The sequence below is a fragment of the Lagenorhynchus albirostris genome, chromosome 11 (genome assembly GCF_949774975.1).
Source record: "Lagenorhynchus albirostris chromosome 11, mLagAlb1.1, whole genome shotgun sequence".
Lineage (NCBI taxonomy): Eukaryota > Metazoa > Chordata > Mammalia > Artiodactyla > Delphinidae > Lagenorhynchus > Lagenorhynchus albirostris.
The window spans coordinates 45603481-45624745 of record NC_083105.1 but is presented as its reverse complement, the minus strand read 5'-3'; the positions used below and the strand labels follow the sequence as shown (position 1 = coordinate 45624745).

The following is a 21265-nucleotide window of genomic DNA, read 5'->3' as shown; positions in this document are numbered from 1 at the left end:
GCTGTACATATCAGTCACTAGGAGATCTTGTTAAAATGCATAATTTGATAAAATGGGTCTGATGTGGGCCTGAGCTTCTCTTTACTAACAGACACCCAAGCGGTAATGACACTAGTACTCAGACCATACTTTGAGTACTGAGGTTCTAGATCAGTGGCTTATAAATGTTATATATCATATCTTTATATAAAAGAATTGAATATTGTCTATACATTTATTTTAAAAATTATAGAACATGTATAAGTACTTATGATTTTCCATATTGTAAAATATACATTAAAAAAAAGAAATTTTGAAAGGTTAAGGAAAAATAAATTGAAGTTTTTCTAATTTTACCTCAGTGGATTATCCCGTATACCTCAATTTGGAAACCATTGTTCAAGAGCAATCTCTGGACCCAAGTTTAAGAAACCTTATTCTGTGTTAAGGACTCTCTTTTCTTTCCTCATCTTTTCAGATATGTATTTTGCAACTATTTACTCCTAGTCTGTGTCTTATATTCTCATTTTTCTTAACTGTCTCTCAAAGAGCTGAAGTTCTAAATTTTAATGAGGTCTGATTTATCAGGTTTTCTGTATGAGTCATGTTTTTTGTCTTACATGAGAAACCTTTGGTAACTCAAAGTCATAAAGATTTTCTTCTACAGAGATTTCCTCCTGTGTTTTCTTCTAGAAATTTGTTTTACATTTAAGACTGTAATTAATTTTTTGTTAATTTTCACATATGGTGGGAAGTATAGATTGAACTTTTATTTTTTACACGTAAATGTCCAGTTCCAGTACTATCTCTTGAAAAGATTGTGCTGGACCACACAATCACCAGTATCTCACTGTCATCATTCGAGTAACTTCTACTGTATCTTTAAATCAGATAGTGTGAGTCCTCCAGCTTTGTTCTTCCTCTTTCATCTTAAACTCTTTTGTTCTTTCAAATGTTATTTGGTTAAAAGTTTACATGACTTACTGAAGAATAAATCTTATACCCTAAATATTGCTTGTACTTGGAACAATTTGACCTTCTTTGACGTATTTCTAAGTATAATTGGAAAATCTTAAGGATGACACTTGTATACAGTCATCTGTTTAAATCAAAACCTTTTTTTCTTTGGTGATGTCACTGTGGCTGTTATACAACTGGACAAGTACGCTTGCTATTAATTTTATCTAGTTTCCTTGTTGGTTGAAAGTCAGAAATAGCTATCATGGTGGTAAACTGAAATTATAGAAACAGAAAACGCCAATTGTGGTCCTAAATAATTTCTGCTTTCTCCCTCTCTTAGGGATGATAGAAACGGCACAAGTGGATGAAAGGGCAAAAGGCAATGGCTCCAGTCAACCAGGAGCTGCAAGGCGAGGTGTACAAATTATTGATGATGAACCTCAAGCCCAGAGCGGTGGCGGAGGGTGCTGTTCTTCTGGATAACTGTTCACCCCTAAGGAATAAAATAACAAACTGTGGATCCTTGCCCTCAACACAAAGACTGCCATATTCCAAGTCACATTATTTTACCAATGGAATTAGAGAGTTAACAGTATTTTAAATTACGTTTATAACACTGCAGAGACCTTAAGTGCTAAACTTAGTGGGGTTCGTGACCAGAGAATTGGCATTTTCTACACATGTTAACAAAGCAGTTACCAATGGCCTTTTTACATATTTTTTTTCTTTAACAAGGAGTAATATGCATGTAGAAAAGACCTACTTAAAGGCTTCATTTATATTCTTTTAAATCAAATCTTTATTTAATAACTTATATATGTTGTTGGAACGGTATACATTTTTGCAGTCCTTTGTATTTTGTGGTAGTTTGAATTGTATCACTTCTAAACAGCAAACTGTTTTTCTTTTTTTTAAAATTAGCAGATACCTGAAGTACTATTTTTGCAGGGTTTGCACAGGCCCCTAACTGTCTACTACACTTTGATATAATCTATATTCATCCTGTATGCTGAGCTGATAAAATACATTGTAAATTACATATTAAATATTTTATCTGCTTTTACAAGCGCAAGGTGCAAAAATATATACAGTAGTCTCATTGATGACTGTAAAGTGAATTAACATTTGGTGATAATGTCTAAGCTTTTTGACTCTGATCATAGCTCCCCTTCACTTTTGTCTTAACTTGAAAGTGGCGTGTTTAAATTTTCTCATATACTTTACTTGAATTATTGCTGTTGTCACATTTTTTGCCTCTGTAAATCCATCTAATGATTGAGCGACAGCATTTGCCTTTTGGTTTGGGTGGGGTTTTTTTTGTTCTTTTGTGGGGGGTTTTTTTGTTTGTTTTTTGTTTTCTGGGTTTTTTGTTTGGATAAAAGAGATGACTTCTGCTCATTTTGCTTTAGAATGGTTACCTTAGAAGTATTTGAGTGGAGCATGCTGAGTTTCACTGCTGCAAGGCTTTAGTTTTCTCTTAGGCTTTATGTGAGATGGACTCATTGGTAGGAGAAGAGAGGAAGAAGTCCCAGATAGTAGCCACTCACCAAGACTCATTCATACAGCATGTTAGTGGTAGCTTCTCCTCCACAGGCAGCACTTTTAGATCCTTTGTGAGCAAGCTGTTTCTGGTCACTGCTTGCCAGAGATGAACACAGAAAGCTTTGTTTCATTTTATAAGAGCTATCCTTCTGAGTTTCTTTGAAGGGAAACATTTCATGTAATGAAGTTATAGCGAACACTGGAAAGATTTATTATAAAATTATATTCTTGTATACTTTGTAAATTAGTCTCTCATTAAGTTTTTTTTTTCTTTCTTTCTTTAAGCATAGGACTGATAGAATAGAATCAGGCACTGCTCATAGAAGGAACACAAATTGTGGAAATTAACAAATTGTTCTTGTGCTAATATATATATTTTTCCATTTCTGTCATGCTTGGAAAACTAGTAAATGTTATGTCTAAGATAAAATGGAATGGTCCCTGGATTTACTTCTTATAAGATGCAGTAGTATACAATAAAGTTGTTAGCATGAACAATTAAAAGAATATAATGAGGTTATAGTTACTAAAGAAGTAACTTTCCCAGATGGGTTAAAGTTGAATAAATTGACACCTTGATGTTATGATATTAGAATTTTAACTTAGTATTAAGTATTCTATAAGGCCTCATTTTACCTTCCTTAATTATTGTCCTTGTCAAACTCAACACACTGCTTCTCCACTGTGTGTGTTTAGGGAGGGCGGAGTGGAAAGAGTCTTCAGGAAGATAAGCTAAAATTGTCTGTGTAGTCTCTTGGTTTCCTGTGAAGTTACTGTTTATGCAGGAGGTGGAGGGAGGCAGGGGAAATCATGAGTACAGATAAAAGAAAAAATTGTTTTTGCCCTCCTGGTTCTTTCAGTGGTAGTAAAGAAAGCCTTGTCATTTCTACTGTTGTAGATGTAGATGGGAAAGAATCTCTTCTCCATTGGAGTGAAGTATGTTTTTAAAACTAATTAGACATGAAATTGAGCTTTATTCCAAAAAATAAAATCATAAAGCCTGATAATTGGAGAGTTGTACTCTCGATTTTTGACCCTATATTAATGATATAAAAGTCCAGATAGAAACCTCTGCTCCAGAGTTGCCAGATAATTATTGATATGGTACAACCACTCTCGATGTTTTGTTTTATTTATTTATTTTTTCTTTACTCTTCTTTGGTTTCTGTGTACCTTTCTTTTTCTTTGCGGTACGCAGGCCTCTCACTGTTGTGGTCTCTCCCATTGCGAAGCACAGGCTCCGGACGCGCAGGCTCAGCGGCCATGGCTCACGGGCCCAGCCGCTCCGCAGCATGTGGGATCTCATGGACCGGGGCACGAACCCGCGTCCCCTGCATGGGCAGGTGGACTCTCGACCACTGCACCACCAGGGAAGCCCTCTATGTACCCTTCTTCACCTTAAGCATTTCATTCTTCTTTTTTAACCTGTAATTTAAACTAATTCAGTAGCAACAATAGATAATATGTATACCTGACCTTGCTCTGAAGCCTAGAAGGTCTTTAGATAGGAATAGGGTGAAAGGGTAATGAAAGAGGACCAATCAATTGCAGCATGTATACAAAGGAAAGATAAATGATAAACCAAGGCTGAGGAAGTTTTTCTGATACTTTCTTCACCTTTCTAATACCTATCTTTTGTGTTCCTGTCCTTATAATTGTGCTATTAGGAAGAAGACACAAGTTATCGTGTTGTGTATTAAAAGTAGTAGGTAGATAGAACCAATATATTTTTCAACTAGTAAGTGTATACTCTTCGTATATATAATTAAAAATTGGTTTAAGTAGTCATTAGGAAGGTATCTGAATATTTAAAGTATACAATCACTGTTTCTGTAATGATGCGTATTCTGCTTCTTGTTTTACATTGTGATTATAGAGGAAGATTATTGTTTTTAAATATATTGCAACAATTTTGGGGTAAACAGTAATCTGAAAAGAAACAAGCATCACATTACCATATGAAATATGAGTGTTTGAATTTCTTTTCTTCTGGGGTTATCTCCTGAAAATAGCCTAAAGCTGTGGCTGTTACAGCTAAATTGAAATCTTATAAAAAATATTAGCCATATATTATTAGTGATTACTTTTTATTTGGCATTAAAATAACAGAAGAATGATATTTCATTTTTAGATTTTCAGTAAGAAAAAGTAAAATTTGAGAAATAGACAAGGAGGGTAGTAAGAAATAGAATGAAAGGTAGATAGGAAATTCTACAACCTGACAATTTTTAAAATCATTTTAAATACTACATTACTTTTATCAGATGGTTTCTAAATAAGGCAAGTTATGCATTGTGCCAAATATTTAGAACATTAAAAAAATGAATTGTTATACTGTTTATTTCTTTTAATACATAATTTGCAATTTTCTATATTATAAATGCTACCAGGGGTCTAGATCATTGATCTTATATTATTTTCAGATAATATAACTTACATTTATAATTACCACTTATGTCTAGAAGGGTTTGACTTGTGCCTTTGACTTTTGAAATTTATCTTTTGACTTCTGTTTGCCATTATAGTTTTCAGTCTTTTTAGTGTGACAAAGAGGGAATACATAATTTGTGACCATTTAAAATGTTGAGATCTTCTAGAAAAGGGTTTAGATAGTAATGACCAGCAAGAGCCTTACAGTAATTTCTAAAGATATAGAGACTAAGTAGATCCTTAAGTATTCTTTTCTAAATTATAAAATGCATTACCTAGATTTTAATAATTAAAAGCTGGGATTCATTGAACATAACACATTTATTTGATTTTATAGTAGGCATTGATTCTAGTAAGTTGCTGTTCTGTAGTTTTTTATCAACCAAACAGAGGAATATATTTGGTGTTGTGGACTAAAATTCATGCTACACCTACGTCTGACTTGGATGGCTTTTCCCTTTTCAAAAAAACTAATTACAATTCTGAGCAAACTTTCCTAAATGTAAGTATTTTAGTATTAATCATATGTAATGAGAAAAATTTAGAAATACTCTTAAGAGTTTCCAATTTTAAGCAAAAGTACTTTGCTTCTAAACAAATATCACTTTGATAGATCTTTAGCACTGCTTGGGCTATCTGGGATTTATATATCATCTGTTTTCTAAGGAAGCTGAGTGTGCTTTTGAGTGTTAACCTTTCTGCAGTAGATAATGAACATGGCATGTTACATGGCCCACCCAGAAAGAATCTTATCTTAAAGCATCTTGTCCTCTCCAGAATACTGCACATATTTCCAAGTACATTGCATTAAAGCCAAAGGATGAGCCTGCCTACTTAAATGACCTTTATTCCCACTGAATCAGTTCTCACTTTGATTTTGATACTTCCTGGCAACTGAATCATTTATCATCAGATACTCAAGAAAAAGCTAATATGATTTCCTTAAATTTGAACTTATGTAGAGCAATGAGAGAAAGGTGAGGGACAGCAGGGTTAAAGTATGATGTTGTTGAAAAACAGAACAGTGGTATTTGCTAAACTGTATCTTCAGTGGTAGCAAGCTCTTTTAAGGAAACCATCTTATGTAGTACTTCCTAGAAGTATAAAATTTCCTCAGTTTGTGTTTAATTACCTAAGTAAGACTATATTCTAGGAAAAAATAAAAAATACAGATTATTATAGAAGTGCCCCTAGTGTACCCCCTCCCAAATGGTAACTATTGCTCTATAGTGTATACTCTTCAATCACTTTTTCTTTATGCATTTATATACATATATATTTACCTATAGAAATACATAATTTTGTGCATTTAAAATTTTTACATAAATTGTGTCTTACTATGCATATGTTTTGCAACTTGCTTTTTTTCTTACCAATATGTCTAGGAGCTCTTATGTGAATATATACACTTTCATTTCTCCCAAATCTCTTTGGGTGTATTTTGTCTTTTTATATAACTTCTGACTCTCCATAAAACCTTCCCCAGGAACTTCCCTGGCTGTCCATTGGTTAGGAGTCCATGCTCCCAAGGCACGGGGCATGGGTTCGATCCTTGGTGGGGGAACTGGGGTCCCACATGCCACGTGGCCTAAAAGAAAAAAAAAAACTTCCCCAAAGGAATCTGGTCAATTAGGTGGAGTTCACTGGAATCATAGAATTTAAATGCCAGCCAGTGCTTACCTTAGACAGAGCCAGGGTCTCTTAAGCATGTGAGTCAGGAAATTAGAAAGGCATCTGCCTACATTTCATTTGAAGTATTTTACTTTTGGCCCCCTGTTGACTGACTAATATATAAAATTCAGGAATTTAGCAGATTTTTCTTTATTCAGAATAGGTTTTTACTTGAGGGAAGAAGGAAAAAGAGGGAAGGTATAGTTGATAGGAAAAGAGGACAGGGCAAACTAAAACGAGTCTTTATACAACTTTGAGCAGTTATGTAACACAAGACTTCATGCTACCAAAAATTAAGACTTGTTTGATCTGTGCCTTTAATATATAATAAAAAATGAAAGTCCCTCTTCAGATGTCTCCCCACCATCTCACATCCCTCTTTAGAGGGATTGTTAACAATTTGGTATGTGTCTGTATCTCATATATAAATGTTTTAATTTATATTTGGCCTTTATAAAATTTCAATTCCCTGAAAGCAATTTCTACCCTATGTCAAATTCTGTCCTCAATCAACTGACCAACTTTCCAAGAACAAACCTGAATCATACCTTTTTTTTTTAAATTAGTTTTATTTATTTATTTATTTTTGGCTGTGTTGGGTCTTCGTTGCTGCACGCGGGCTTTCTCTAGTTGCGGCAAGCGGGGGCTACTCTTCATTGAGGTGTGCAGGCTTCTCATTGCAGTGGCTTCTCGTTGCAGTGGCTTCTCGTTGTGGAGCATGGGCTGTAGGTGCATGGGCTTCAGTAGTTGTGGCACACGGGTTCAGTAGTTGTGGCTCTCGGGCTCTAGAGCGCAGGCTCAGTAGTTAATAGCACACGGGCTTAGTTGCTCCATGGCATGTGGGATCTTCCCGGACCAGGGCCCGAACTCGTGTCCCCTGCATTGGCAGGCAGATTCTTAACCACTGTGCCACCAGGGAAGCCCAGAATCATACCTTTTTAAAGAAAGTTAAATCAGTGGTAACATTTCTTGAACTAGAAGTTAACTACCTGACTCTTAAGATGTTTTATGTTTATCGTAAATTAAGCTTAAGGAGTAACTGTGGCATTCTGGGGAAGTCAAATCAAATTTTCAGTTTCTGCCCCCTGTGGAAATGGTGCTGGTAAAAAGGGGTGAGGAAGTCCAAAGTCCTTGATACCCATGTAATTCTGGGTTGGCTCATTCTCTTGGTATATTTTCCTGCTTGGGGAGCATTGCAGTGTCCTCAGCAATTACTTTATGAGTACTTCTCTGCGCTGTCAAGGCTATAGCTTAGCATGTGAGTGCTGTGACACAAAGTTAAATGTATGTGCTCCAGAACAACAAATTTATTCATATTTAACTTTTAGTGAAAATAATTCAGAAAGCAAGTTAAGCACAAGTTTACATGATTTTGTTAATTGTTTCCATATGGTATTTAAAAAAATTTAAAAGATGTTCTGCTCATCATGACTGTTCTATCAATTTCATTCATTAATTGAGTGCCCAGAACATACACAGGGGAACCAGACCTCCTTTACAGTGAGAGCTTGGATATGGGGAACTGATTACCATTGCCCATAGTCTAGGATGTAGATAGTTTATCTGTGGATATGAAGTCAGCCAAACACACATGTTCACATTCTGTATTTGATCACATAGATATATACCAGTCAAACTTGTCAGGTGCAGTAATTAGAATGACAGTAGTTGAAGTTGATAGTGAATTTGACGTAAAGCTGACCAGACTGATTTTGAGTATTGCAAAATAATACATTTTCAAGCCAGATTAAAATAGAATAACTTGTTTTCTAGCCTCAAGTGGCAATTAAATGATCCTCAAGTCCAAAATGCTTTTCCAGATTTTGTTGTAGCACTGAAGAAACAGATGCCTTTTGCTTGTTTACATGGCTGCTTTTTTTTTAATCTAGAAAAAAAATGCATTTAAAAAAGCAACTATATTGTTTTCTTTGCCTTTGACAGATGTTGCCTTGTTGCCAGATAGTAACTCAGGACACAGTCCATTTCTGAGTCATAGTAGGCTCATTTGGGGACCATAACATGATATAACATGTACTTCTAAAGGCACTTTCCAATTTGAGAGTATGAGTCGCCTTTTTCCTACCTGAAATTGAAGATATAGGCCAGAAAGATAGCTTAATGAATATCAGGATTTCCTAATAATCGTTCCAAGTGTCTTTTAAGAATATTTTTGGTATTACAGTGTATCTTTTTTTTTTTTTTTTGCGGTACGCGGGCCTCCCACCGTTGTGGCCTCTCCCGCCACGGAGCACAGGCTCCGGACGCGCAGGCCCAGCGGCCATGGCCCACGGGCCCAGCCGCTCCGCGGCACGCGGGATCCTCCTGGACCGGGGCACGAACCCGTGTCCCCTCGATCGGCAGGCGGACCCCCAACCACTGTGCCACCAGGGAAGCCCTACAGTGTATTTTTAAAGTTAAATTATCCAGGTCCCTTCTTGGTCCTTTTGGGAAGAAAATAGAGGGAAATCATTGTTTTGGTTTTTTTTTTAAACTATTCCATGAACCAGTTATCAAGAAGTAACTTCTATTCGTCTGCATTAATTCATCTGCACTAATTCACAAAAGGTGAATACTTCTAATGATCTAGTGACAACCCTTCAAAATGTAAAAAGCCTGTAAAGGAAAAACTATATAGTAAGAACAAGATGCTTTGAGGACTTTTCGCTGTCTCCTGGGTGAGAAAGTTATTCCTCTTGTCCAAAAACAATACAATGTAAGCTCCCCCTCCCCATATTGCTGTTTTTAAACCTGAAAATGTTCTTTAGCTGAAGAAGTGGCATTTAGTAGTTCCTCCGTATCAAAGATCTTAAGGCCAACAGTAATGGCACAAGAAATTTATTTATTAAGGATATAATCCTGGATGAGCTTTATTGAAGATTGTCAGGTATGGCATTGTTAATTTAGTGAGAACCTATCTTTGGTATGTTGCCTTGAGGTTGACATTTGACAGTCCTAATTCCTCAACATTTGGTTCACTGTTTTGCCACAACTACAGCTGTGCTGCTGCCTCTTCCAATCAAAAATGTAAAAAATTATTAACTGGATGTAGAATTATTTACAAAATAATCGCCATATATAAGCAGTTCTCATCTATGGAATGTTTAACAAGGTTATAATTCTAAAATATGGGGGTGGGGGAGGGGGAATTTCCTTAAATGCAGAACTAAGAGCTAAAGTTCAAGAGTTGTGGTGTTGAGGGCTTCCTTGGTGGCACAGTGGTTGAGAGTCCGCCTGCCGATGCAGGGGACACGGGTTCGTGCCCCGGTCCGGGAAGATCCCACATGCCGCGGAGCGGCTGGGCCCGTGAGCCATGGCCGCTGAGCCTGCGCGTCCGGAGCCTGTGCTCTGCAACGGGAGAGGTCACAACAGTGAGAGGCCCGCGTACCGCAAAAAAAAAAAAAAAAAAAAAAAATTTCCAACAAACAAAAGCCCAGGACTAGATGGCTTCACAGGCGAATTCTATCAAACATTTAGAGAAGAGCTAACACCTATCCTTCTCAAACTCTTCCAAAATGTAGCAGAGGGAGGAACACTCCCAAACTCATTCTACAAGGCCACCATCACCCTACAGGCCAATATCACTGATGAACATAGATGCAAAAATCCTCAACAAAATACTAGCAAACAGAATCCAACAGCACATTAAAAGGATCATAAACCACGGTCAAGTGGGGTTTATCCCAGGAATGCAAGGATTCTTCAATATACGCAAATCAATCAATGTGATACACCATATTAACAAACTGAAGGAGAAAAACCATATGCTCTCAATAGATGCAGAGAAAGGTTTCAACAAAATTCAACACCCATTTATGGTAAAAACCCTCCAGAAAGTAGGCATAGAGGGAAATTTCCTCAACATAATAAAGGCCATATATGACAAACCCACAGCCAACATCGTGCTCAATGGTGAAAAACTGAAACCATTTCCACTAAGATCAGGAACAAGGCAAGGTTGCTCACTCTCACCACTATTATTCAACATAGTTTTGGAAGTTTTAGCCACAGAGATCAGAGAAGAAAAAGAAATAAAAGGAATCCAAATAGGAAAGGAAGAAGTAAAGCTGTCACTGTTTGCAGATGACATGATACTATACGTAGAGAATCTAAGGATGCTACCAGAAAACTACGAGAGCTAATCAATGAATTTGGTAAAGTGGCAGGATACAAAATTAATGCACAGAAATCTCTGGCATTCCTATACACTAATGATGAAAAATCTGAAAGTGACATTAAGGAAACACTCCCATTTACCATTGCAACAAAAAGAATAAAATATCTAGGAATAAACCTACCTAAGGAGACAAAAGACCTGTATGCACAAAATTATAAGACACTGATGAAAGAAATTAAAGATGATACAAATAGATGGAGAGATATACCATGTTCTTGGATTGGAAGAATCAACATTGTGAAAATGACTCTACTACCCAAAGCAACCTACAGATTCAATGCAATCCCTATCAAACTACCACTGGCATTTTTCACAGAACCAGAACAAAAAATTTCACAATTTGTATGGAAACACAAAAGACCCCGAATAGCCAAAGCAATCCTGAGAAAGAAAAACGGACCTGGAGGAATCAGGCTCCCTGACTTCAGACTATAATACAAAGCTACAGTAATCAAGACAGTATGGTACTGGCACAAAAACAGAAATATAGATCAATGGAACAGGATAGAAAGCCCAGAGATAAACCCACACTCATATGGTCACCTTATCTTTGATAAAGGAGGCAAGAATATACAGTGGAGGAAAGACAGCCTCTTCAATAAGTGGTGCTGGGAAAACTGGACAGCTACATGTAAAAGAATGAAATTAGAACACTCCCTAACACCATACACAAAAATAAGCTCAAAATGGATTAAAGACCTAAATGTGAGGCCAGATGCTATAAAACTCTTAGAGGAAAACATAGGCAGAACACTCTATGGCATAAATCACAGCACGGTCCTTTTTGACCCACCTCATAGAGAAATGGAAATAAAAACAAACAAATGGGACCTAATGAAACTTAAAAGCTTTTGCACAGCAAAGGAAACCATAAACAACATGAAAAGACAGCCCTCAGAATGGGAGAAAATATTTGCAAATGACAAACAATTAATCTCCAAAACTTACAAGCAGCTCATGCAGCTCAATATCAAAAAAAAACCCAATCCAAAAATGTGTAGAAGGCCTAAATAGACATTTCTCCAAAGAAGATATACAGATTGCCAACAAACACATGAAAGAATGCTCAACATCCTTAATCATTGAAATGCAAATCAAAAGTACAATGAGATATCATCTCACACCCGTTAGAATGGCCATCATCAAAAAATCTAGAAACAATAAATGCTGGTGAGGGTGTGGAGAAAAAGGAACCCTCTTGCACTGTTGGTGGGAATGTAAATTGATAGCGCCACTATGGAGAACAGTATGGAGTTTTCTTAAAAAACTAAAAATAGAACTACCATATGACCCAGCAATCCCACTACTGGGCATATACCCTGAGAAAACCATAATTCAAAAAGAGTCATGTACCAAAATGTTCATTGCAGCTCTATTTACAATAGCCAGGACATGGAAGCAAGCTAAGTGTCCATCAACAGATGAATGGATAAAGAAGATGTGGCACATGTATACAATGGAATATTACTCAGCCATAAAAAGAAATGAAACTGAGTTATTTGTAGTGAGGTGGATGGACCTAGAGTCTGTCATACAGAGTGAAGTAAGTCAGAAAGAGAAAAGAAATACTGTATGCTAACACATATATATGGAATCTAAAAAAAAAACAAAAACAAAAGTTCTGAAGAACCTAGGGGCAAGACGGGAATAAAGACACAGACCTACTAGAGAATGGATTTGAGGATACGGGGATGGGGAAGGGTAAGCTGGGACAAAGTGAGAAAGTGGCATGGACATATATACACTATCAAACGTAAAATAGATAGCTAGTGGCAAGCAGCCACATAGCACAGGGAGATCAACTCGGTACTTTGTGACCACCTAGAGGGGTGGGATAGGGAGGATGGGAGGGAGAGAGACACAAGAGGGAAGAGATATGGGGACATATGTATATGTATAACTGATCCACTTTGTTATAAAGCAGAAACTAACATACCATTTTAAAGCAATTATACTCCAATAAAGATGTTAAAAAAATAAAGAAGGATAAGTTATATCTAGTCCTTTGTAAAGAGTAAGCTATTTTCATAAAATATATTAGAAGTTTTTTTTCTTTCAGATTAACTGGTTCTTGTGAGTATATTTGATGAAATGGTTTATCACAAGAATTGCCTTTTACGTTCCAAAACAAAAGCATTAAATGAAAGTTGACTTTAACAGAAATAGATACTGCATTATTTCTTTCTCAAGTGCCTGTACTTTATATTTTGTAATGATTTGTGTTCCCTGATATGCTTTATCTCATGCTTGACTGATTACAAGTGTGAAGGGAGGTTAAATGTATTCGCTGTTGGCAATTTAGCATTAATTGTAACACACTGTAATCCAAATTACAATCTGTCATTTCCAGTCGAATTGTGAAGCACTGTAATTGTATTTTAGAGTTCCACTGCCATTGATTATAGCTACCTCATTTGTGTTTTAATATACCATGACAAATTTGTGAATGGAAATACAATCGTGTAACAAGGCAGGAAACAAGTATTGTTCTTCCTGTTATAACAGCAATAAAATTATATCTTAACAAATGAAAAGAGAAGGATATTGTAAGAAGTAAAGAGGATTCATTTAAAGATGAAAAAGACCAAAATGACTAATTTTTAAGCAGTGCATAAAAATAAATGAGCCATGGATTTTTGGAAAACATTTTTAAACAAAACATTTCAAAAATATTCTTTAAATTAACATTTTAAAAATAATACTAATATACTAATACAAATGCTCTAGTTTATTCATTTGAATTGCCATATGGCATTCCACAGACATTCCCTCCCTGGTGATCATTCAGGTTGTTTATAGGTTTTTACTACTACAAATTATGCTGTAGTGAACATTCTTGCACATGACTCTTCATACACGTGGAGGATTCACTAGGGAATATATTTAGAAGTGGGACTTCTGGGTTGTAGAATATGCAAATCCTCTGTTTTACTTTGTGTGTGGGGGGGGTAACAACATTTGACATGAGATCTACACTCTTGACAAATTTTGAAGTATACATTTTTGTTGACTATAAGTACAGTGTTGTATAGTCACATCTCTAGAGCTTATTTCTCTTGCTTGACTGAAACTTTTTGCCCATTGATTAAAAGCTCCCTGTTTACCCCCCACCCCACCAGTCCCTCGCAACCACTATTCTACTATTTGATTCTATGAATTTGACTATTTTAGATACTCATATGAGTAGAATTGTGAAGTATTTGTTTTTCTGTGACTGGCTTACTTCACTTAGAATAATGTTCTCAAAGCTCATCCATGTTGTCACATATTTCAGATTTCCTTCTTTTTTAAGGCTGACTAGTATTCATTGTATGTATATGCCACATTTTCTGTATCAACTTATCTACTGATGGACATTTAGTTTGTGTCCATGTCTTGGCTCTTGTGAACAGCACTGCAATGAACACTGGAGTGACAATATCTATTCAAGATGCTGACTGAAATTCTTTGGATAAATACCCAGTAGTGGGATTTCTGGATCATATGATAATTCTGTTTTGAATTTTTTGAGTACTCTCCATACCATTTCCCATAGCAGCTGTACCATTTTGCATTCCCAAAAACAGTGTGCAAGAGTTCCAATTTCTCCACCAACATTTGTTGTCTTTTGGTTTTTATTGATCATAGACATCATGCCAGGTGTGAGGTGATATCTTATTGTGGTTTTAATTTGCATTTCCCTGATGAATAATAACAATGATCATTTTCTCATATACCTGTTGGACTTTTGTATGTCTTCTTTGGAGGATTTTCTATTCAAGTCCATTAAAAATTTGTTGTCATTTAAAAAAAATATTAAGTTCTAGTACGTATATATTTTAGAGATTAACCTCTTTTCAGATATATGATTCACAAATATTTTCTCCCATCCCATTGGTTGCCTTTTCACTCTGTTGTTTGCGTTTCTTTTTCAGAAGTTTTTCATTGACAATGAACAATGAACATTTCATTGTTCAGAAGCTTTTTAGTCTGATGTAGTTCCACTTGTTTATTTTTGTTTTTGTTTCCATGAAAGCATTGCCAAGACCAATGTCATGAAGCTCTTCTCCTATGCATTCTTCTAAAAATGTTAGTTTCACATCTATGTCTAAAGTCTTTAATCCATTTTGAGTTAATTTTTGTATATGGTGTAAGATAAGACTACAATTTCATTCTTTTGCATGTGGATATCCAGTTTTCCCATAACCATTTAAGAAACTATGTTTTCCCCATTGCATATTTTTGGGACCTTGTTGAAGATGAGTTGATCTTATATGTGTGGATTTATTTCTGAGCTCTCTATTCTGTTCCATTTGTCTATATGTCTATCTTTTTGCCAGTACCATACTGTTTTGATTATTGTAGCTTTGTGTTGTAATATATTTTGAAACTGGAAAGTGTGAGGCCTTCAGCTTCATTCTTCCTTCTCAGTATTGATTTGGCTATTTGAAGTCTTTTGTGGTTCCATATGAATTTTAGAATTTTTTCTATTTCTGTAAAAAAAATGCCATTGGAATTTTGATAAGGATTGTGTTGAATCTACATATGGCTTTGGGCAGTATGAACATTTTAACAATATTAAGTATTTCAGTTAATGAACATGGCATAGCTTTCCATTTATTTGTGTCTTGTTTAATTTTTCATCAATATTTTGTAGTTTTCAGTATGCAAATCATTCACCTCCTTAGTTTAGTTTATTCCTAGGCACTTTATTCATTTTGATGCTACTGTAAATGCGATTGTCTCCTATTTTTTTTTCAGATAGTTTGTTGTTAGTGTATAGAAGCACAACTGATTTTTATGTGTTCATTTTGTATCCTGTAATGTTACTTAATTCATTTAATAGTTCTAAGTTTTTTTATGGAGTGCTTAGAGTTTTCTAAGTATAAGATTATATTGTTTTCAAACGGGGACAATTTTACTTTTTCCTTTCCAGTTTTGACGACTTTTATTTCTTTTTCTTGCCTATTGCTCTCACTATTCCAGTACTATGTTGAATAAAAGTGGGCATCCGTACCTTGCGCCTGATCTTAGAGGAAAAGCTTTGTTTTTTACCATTGTGTATAATGTTATCTGTGGGCTTCTAATTTATGGCTTTTATTATGTTGATGTAATTTCCTTATTTCTAGTTTGTTGAGAGATTTTATTATGAAAGTGTATTGAATTTTGTTAAATACTTCTTATTCCTCAATTGAGACAATCATGTGATTTTTATCATTTATTCTGATACTGTGGTGTATCACATTAACTGATTTTCGTATGTTGAGCCAGTGCTTGATCATGGTGTATGATTCTTTTCGTGTACTGGATAGTATTTTGTGGAGGATTTTTGTGTCTATATTCATCAGGGATATTGGCCTGTAGTTTTCTTTTCTTGTGGTATCTTTGTCTGGCTTTGGTATCATGGCCTAATAACATGAGTTTGGAAGTGCTCCCTCTTCTTCAATTTTTTGGAATTGTTTGAGATAGATTGGCATTGTTCTTCTTTAAGTATTGGTAGAATTCACCATTGAAGCCATGTGGTTCTAAGGTTTTCTTTATTGGGAGGTTTTTGATTCAATCTTCTTACTAGTTATAGATCTGTTCAGACTTTCTATTTCTTCAAGATTTAATCTTGGTAGGTTATGGTTCTAGGAATTTATTGATTTCTTCTATGTTAAACAATTTTTTGGTATATAATTGTTTATAATTGTCTTATGATCTTTTTATTTCTGAAGCATCAGTTGTAATGTTTCTTCTTTCCTTTTTGATTTTATTTATTTGAGTCTTCTTTCTTTTTTTCTTAGTCTAGCTAAGGGATTGGCTATTTTGTTGGTTTTTTCAAAAAACTATCTCCTAGTTTTGCTCATTTTTTCTATTTTCTATTTTATCTATTTTTGCTCTGATACGTTATTTCTTTCCTTCCACTAACTTTGGGCTTAATTTGTTTTTCTACAGGACTTTGATGAAAAAAATTGAAGGAGATACAAGTAAATGGAAAGACACACTGTGTTCATAGACTGAAAGAATTAACACTGTTAAAATGCTCACACTACCCAAAGCCACATATAAACTCAATGCAATCCCTATCAAAATCCCAGTATCATTTTTCACAGAAATAGAAAAAAAAATCCTAAAATTTTTATGGAACCACAAAAGATCCCAAATAGCCAAAGCAATTCTGAAAAAGAAGAACAAAGCTGGAAGCCTCACACTTCCTGATTAAACACTGTAGTCTATGACCATACCACCCTGAACATGCCCGATCTCGTCTGATTACAAACTATAATACAAAGCTATAGAAGCCAAGACAGTGTGGTACTGGCATAAAAATCAACACGTAGATGAATGGAATAGAATCAGAGAGCCCAGAAATAAACCCACACATATACGGTCAACTAATATTTGACAAGCAAGCCAAGAATACTCAATGGGCAGAGGATAGTCAATTTAATAAATGATGTTGGGAAAACTGGGTATTCATATGCAAAAGAATGAAACTGAGCCCCTATCTTACACTACTCACAAAAACTAACTTTAAATTAATTAAATATGTAACTATAAGACCTGAAACTATAAAACTCCTAGAAGAAAACATAGGGAAAATCTCCTTATTGTTGGTCTTGGCAAGGATTTTTTGGATATGGCTCCAAGAGTACAAGCAACAAAAGCAAAAATAGACAAGTGGGGGACTACATCAAACTAAAATGCTTCTGCACAGCAAAGGAAACAATCAACAAAATTCCCAACCTATGGAATGGGAGAAAATATTTGTAAATTATATATTTCATAAGGGGTTAATATCCAAAATATATAAATAACTCATACAGCTCTATAGGAAAAAAATCCAATCTGATTAAAAAATGGGCTGAGGAACTAAACGGACATTTTCCAAAGAAAACAAACAGCCAACAAGTACATGAAAAGATGTACAACATCATTGATCAAAAGATGCTCCACACCACCAATCATCAGGAGAATACAAATCAAAAGCACAATAAGATATTGCCTCACACCTGTTTGAATGGCTGTCATCAAAATGACAAGAGATAGCAAGTGTTGGCGAGGATGTGGAGAAAAGGGAACCCTTGTGCACTGTTGTTGGAATGTAAATTGGTACAGCTACTATGGAAAAGTGTATGGAGGGTCCTCAAAAAATTAAAAATAAACTACATTTGATCCAGCAATCTCACTTCGGGGTATATCTCCAAAGGAAATGAAATCAGTATGTTGAAGAGATATCTGCACTTCCACGGTCAATGCAGCATTATTCACAATAGGTAAAATTTGGAAACAACCTAACTGTCTATCTAGAGTTTAATGGATAAAGAAGATATGGGGATATAAATATACATCCATGAGAAAGAAGGAAATACTGCCATTTGTGACAGCATGGATGGACCCTGAAGACATTATGCCAAGTGAAGTAAGCCAGACAAAGACAAATACTATATGATATCACTTATATGTGGAATCTAAAATAGCCACACTCTTAGAAACAGAGTAGGATGGTTGTTTCTGGGGGCTGGAAGTTGGGGGAATTGGAGAGATTTTAGGTCAACAGCTTCAAACTTCCAGTTAAAAGATGGATAAATTCTGGGAATCTAACATGCAATGTGGTGATTATAGTTAACAATACAGTTAACTATAGTTAACACTTTTATATAATTGAAAGTTGCTGAGAAAGTAGATCTTAAATGTTCTCACCACAAAAAAATGGCTACTACATGAGGTGATGTGAGGTATTAACTAATGCTACTGTCGTAACCATTTTGCAATATATATGCATCAAATCAACACATACATCTTAAACTTACACAATGTTATATGTCAATTATATCTAAATAATGCTGGAAGAAAGTATGAATAAAAATAAAATACCCAACAATATGAAAATTTAAAAACCACATGTAAAATAATTATGGGTCAAAGAAGAAATCATATTATAAACTAAAAAATACTTAGAGTTGAATGATAAATGAAAATACTACATACCAAAACTCATGAAATGCAGCAGAAGTGGTTCTTTTAGGATTTATGGATTTAAGGTTTGTACTAGAAAAGAGACAAGGCTGAATAGTAACAAGATAAAGTTTAAACTTAAGAAATTAGAAAAGGAACAACAGAATAAATCCCAAAGCGAGTAGAAGGAAGGAGATTAAAAATATAAAAGCAGAATTCAATGAAAGAGAAAACCAAGATACCATAAAGAGAAAAAACAAGTTCAGAAATTAGTTCTATGAAAATCTTAAAATAGAAAAACTTCTGGAAATTTTTTCAAGGAAAAAGGAAAGCACATATAAGTAATATAATGAATGATAAAATATAACTATAGTTACATTAGAAATATAAAAGATAACAAGAAGATATTATCAATAATTTTATGCCCATAAAGTTGAAATGGATTAAGAATTCAGAATCTGTGGAAATATGACTTAGATAAGATTGTACACCACTTTTGTCAAATTGACTTAGCTATTTGAGGAAATTTTGCCTGGAATGGATACTGCTGTAAACAATAAATAATTTCACTTCAGAAAACCCCACAGATCAGTTTATCTGAGACAGTAGACTGCTCACTTCTGCAATTAGCTTTCAAGTATTTACAACAATTTATACTTATGACAAGTCACAAGAATCACTTCAATATCCTCCCTTCTCTTTGTCCACTAAATTTTGAACAATTATATCGCAAATTTGCCTGATCCCAATCAGCTCTTTGCCTTGAAAGACCCATTTTAAACCACTTGAACTCAGAGTCCAAAGTCCTATAAATATTCCGTTTCTGACTTCCCCCTTCTGACACACTGCTAAGATTCTATCAGGTAGTGGTCTCCCTTACTGAAGTAACTGCTAGTTATAGCTTTGCTTTAGTAATAGGTCTTGCGGTGCTTTGAGGAGTTCAGAAGGATACGTTTCCTCTTTTTTTGAAACCCTATATACAAAAGATAAATTTCTAGTGCTCTTCGTTCCTTGCCAAAGCAAGTCACAATTGTAGCTCAGATTCAAGGGGTAAGGAAATATATTCCACCTTTTGATTCCAGGAGCTGCAAAGAGACCTTGTAAAAAGGCATGCATACAGGAAGGGATAGATAATTGTGGGTATTTTTGCAATCTAACACAGGGATGGAGAAATCATCTAACTCAGTCCCTGTGTTTTACTGTAACCCCTAACTTAGAGATTGGTTGATTTGTCAAATGTTACACAACAGTTAAGTGGCGGCCCTTCTCTTGAGTCTGTTCCTAAATGATCCTCTTCAGGGCTTCTCCCATGTGTTCTTGATTCCCATGGTTCCTAGCACAGCATATTAACAGAATAGGCACTAAGAAAATATGAGTAGTGAATATCTGAAGAACTAAATCAATTATTTGGAAATTTTTACTATGATATCCAACTCTTCAAGTAAAATATTCAAATTTTTTTTGGATAGAATAAAGGGAGTGTTTGGAGGCTTGAATTTCTTGATTCTCCTCATTAAAAAAAGATACATACAGAATCACCAGGCATAGTGTCTTTAAAATATTCTGATTATTTGATGATTTTGAAAGTAATATAGAGCCAGTGTCGTAGAGAGGGGTGGCTTTCTCTGGATTCTCCCAATCCTCCAATGCTATGGGAGCCTGGTGGGGTTCTTACAAGAAGTCAGCAGGAAGATGGTAACCCCCGCCTATGGCTACAGCCCCCAGAAGGTTCACACTCTGGAGCTGGTCCATGCTTGGCCTCCAGCAATTCATCCAGATTTCTAGTTTGGACTTCCTACTGGTTTGTGTGGCATCTGGTGGCTCTGTTCCAGTTAAGCTGCAAGGCTTCTGATTCATAGGAACACAAGTTCAGGATCTTATATATCATTGCACTGTCAGATTAAACTACTGACAGGCTGGCGGAACAAATATCAGAAGATTAAATCACTTGCCCAGAGTCATATTGCTGGTAAGGATTTACCCGAGATTGCCTTCATATATTACCAGCCTCCACTGATACCAGGAAATCCAATTTCAGTATAATACAAGAACTTTCTAACAATGAGGGGGAAAAATAAACTGACTTTTAAAATTTCAGACAATACAAATTGCTTAAAGGAGAAAGTGGAATTCCTCTTATACTCCTAGGAGTTTGGTGTTTGGTTTAGAATCTGCACTGTAGATCTTTAGGGCTTTTTGTTTTTTCTCTTTTATCCTTTATGCCCTTAACAGGTAAGGAAACCAAATAGTTCACTTAAGTAGTTGGCTCCAAACATTCTTAAATCCCAATAACAGGATTAGAAGGTATGATTCCTGAATCTATCTGCTAATTGAATCAGGTTCCATGTATACTGTATGTCTTTTCTTAATGTTTAATATTGACTCAAGGTTGGGGGCATGAAGTAAGAGAAAGTACACTAATTATGCACACACATGCTGTTTGTAGGGAACATCCACATATAACTTTGTAGAGAAGCATACCCCCTGGAACTTTGGATGGAATAGTAGACTGTAACAACTGTTATTTTCAAGGGCTCAATTTATGCATATATTTGAATTTGCTAGTTTTGTTTTCCATTAGCTTCATCA

At 35.3% G+C, this 21265-nt stretch overlaps 1 protein-coding gene across 1 annotated transcript in view; it reads left to right on the top strand.

Moving 5' to 3' along the window:
- The window catches only part of RAB21 (RAB21, member RAS oncogene family), a 31388-nt gene extending 26459 nt beyond the window's left edge, over positions 1-4929 (top strand). The window contains exon 7 of the mRNA XM_060165310.1: positions 1280-4929. Coding sequence (XP_060021293.1) covers positions 1280-1422 — 143 coding nt within the window. The 3' untranslated portion in view covers positions 1423-4929. The remainder of the gene's footprint in view (positions 1-1279) is intronic.
- Positions 4930-21265: the final 16336 nt, after the last annotated feature.